We start from the raw sequence: 2,053 nt of genomic DNA on the forward strand, positions 1-2,053 counted from the left end.
AGATACTTTTGCAATTGATACTAACTTGTATTCATAAATATTCTTAACATAAGCTTTTTCTCGCCTATTTTCATACGCATTCGCCTTGTCTTTCACATCGTGAGCGTGAGTAGGAATTTCCGATAGACATAGTGCAACTATACACTGCAATTGGTAGTACAACAGTTCTCATTGTCTAATTGGAGGTATATCATACATGCCTTAGTTTCTTGATGTAATATATATATTTGATCTATTAAATACACAAAAAAGTGGAGAAACAACAAAGACCCCTGATTGGAAAATATTAATTCTGTAATAAGACTAGAGGAAGTAATTACGGCATCATGAATAGCACTTGTGGAAAACCCGTCTTCATACGTTTTATAGATTTGCATCGGGATTGTACAGAAATGGCTGTGAATATGTTTGGATATATTATTCCTGTTTTATCCTTGTTTGTTACTACAATGAATGTTCTTATAATTATAGTTTTTGTCAAACGACATATGAGGTCACATACAACATTTATTTTGACGTTAATTGCGTGTGTGGAAATATTGAATATTGATTGCCCGGCTATTGTGTTTGCATATCTTTATTTACGTGGAAGTTACAAACATTATTTAACAAGTGAGCAAATTAAATGGTCATATTTACTTGGAAAAATTTGCGTGGATATGTTTAACATGTGTTCATTATGGCTGACAGTTTTACTGGCTTTTATACGTTATAGATGTATCAGTTCACCTTTTGTTGCTAGGAAAGTACATTCGCCAAGAAAAATAATAATATATGTTGTAGTTATAATTGTGTTTGTGGGCTTGGTACATGTACCGTCGTTTTATCTATTTGAATTCCGGTCTGTGACAAATGTTGATCCAATTTCAAATTTGACTACCATAGTAGGTGCTTTAATAGAAAGAGAGGGTGTATATTTGAAATCATGTTCTGGAAGAAAATTGCACATTATTGTGGAAACATTAACCGATTCTTTAATACCATCTGCTCTTCTTGTGTGCTGCAACATCAAGTTACTGATAACGTTGAGAAAGGCGAAGCAAAGCCGGTCGTCATTGCGTCATACAAACAATGTGTGTTTTAAAAGCGATGAGGAAAACAGTCAGAAGAATATAAATACGGACGCCGAACCAAGTAAAATCAATAGCCGTGGTTCAACCAATCAGACTTTGGGACTGAAAAAAGTTTTCCATTTTAATGAACGGTATATTCCAAACATTTCACAACCACTTGTACAAAACAATAAATGTAAGACAAATTCGATGAAAGACATTAAGGAGAGGAGAGATACTCAGCATAACTTCTATACTTTCAAAAGCAGGCATACTCATGCAAGTACTTCAAGTGATCATAGTTTAGATAAACTGGATAGAGAAAGCGAAAGGACGTCTTTGCTTATTCTTCTTGTCTCAACCATTATTCTTGTACACGAATGTCCTCTTGCCATTGTAAATACGTACACTTTAGCAAACTATTCTGATAAACCATTACCATTGTCTAAAGGATGTTTCTCTATAGTTGTTTTGTTATGGCAGTTTATAACCTATCCAGCTATATTTCTAATTTACTCGTGTATGTGTAAAGCATTTCGTAAGGAGCTATGGAAGATACTTACTTGTCTTTGCAGACGTGAAAAACGTGGACAGTCGAACATGCGGAAACCATTTCCGTGTCCATGTTCTGTAAGGAAAAGAATCCCTAGAGACGGTCAGACTTCTCCTAGACCGCTACATGAAAATGTTCAAGACCGTGATAATTGCTCCGACAAAGGCAACGATTTGTTGACTTAATATGAATCATTGTAATAAAATTGGTGTAATACTGCAGATAAGGAAAATACTTTGACTTAAGAGATACCTGCATTACCGTCAAAGAACGCCAATCATGTAACTCTAGGAAGGCTTTTCTTAAATGGAATTTTAACCAACAGAATAAAGACTTATTTCGTACAGGTTATTCTGCATTTTGTTTTGAATTTTCTCCTTGCTATTCTCGTTTATAATGTCTATACCTGCGCTTATATCGTCATATTGGTTTATTGGTTAAGATGTTT

At 34.4% G+C, this 2,053-nt stretch overlaps 1 protein-coding gene across 1 annotated transcript; it reads left to right on the top strand.

Moving 5' to 3' along the window:
* The first annotated feature begins 392 nt into the window (after positions 1–392).
* LOC128559254 (uncharacterized) lies at positions 393–1,790 on the top strand. Its single transcript, XM_053550502.1, has one exon. The coding sequence runs from the start codon at positions 393–395 to the stop codon at positions 1,788–1,790; it is 1,398 nt and encodes a 465-aa protein (XP_053406477.1).
* The last annotated feature ends 263 nt before the right edge of the window (positions 1,791–2,053 follow it).

The sequence above is a fragment of the Mercenaria mercenaria genome, chromosome 9 (genome assembly GCF_021730395.1).
Source record: "Mercenaria mercenaria strain notata chromosome 9, MADL_Memer_1, whole genome shotgun sequence".
In the NCBI taxonomy this organism is placed as follows: Eukaryota; Metazoa; Mollusca; class Bivalvia; order Venerida; family Veneridae; genus Mercenaria; species Mercenaria mercenaria.

Excerpts from the sequence above, each read along its gene's own strand:
- LOC128559254 (XM_053550502.1), top strand. The coding sequence starts at position 393 with ATGGCTGTGAATATGTTTGGATATATTATTCCTGTTTTATCCTTGTTT.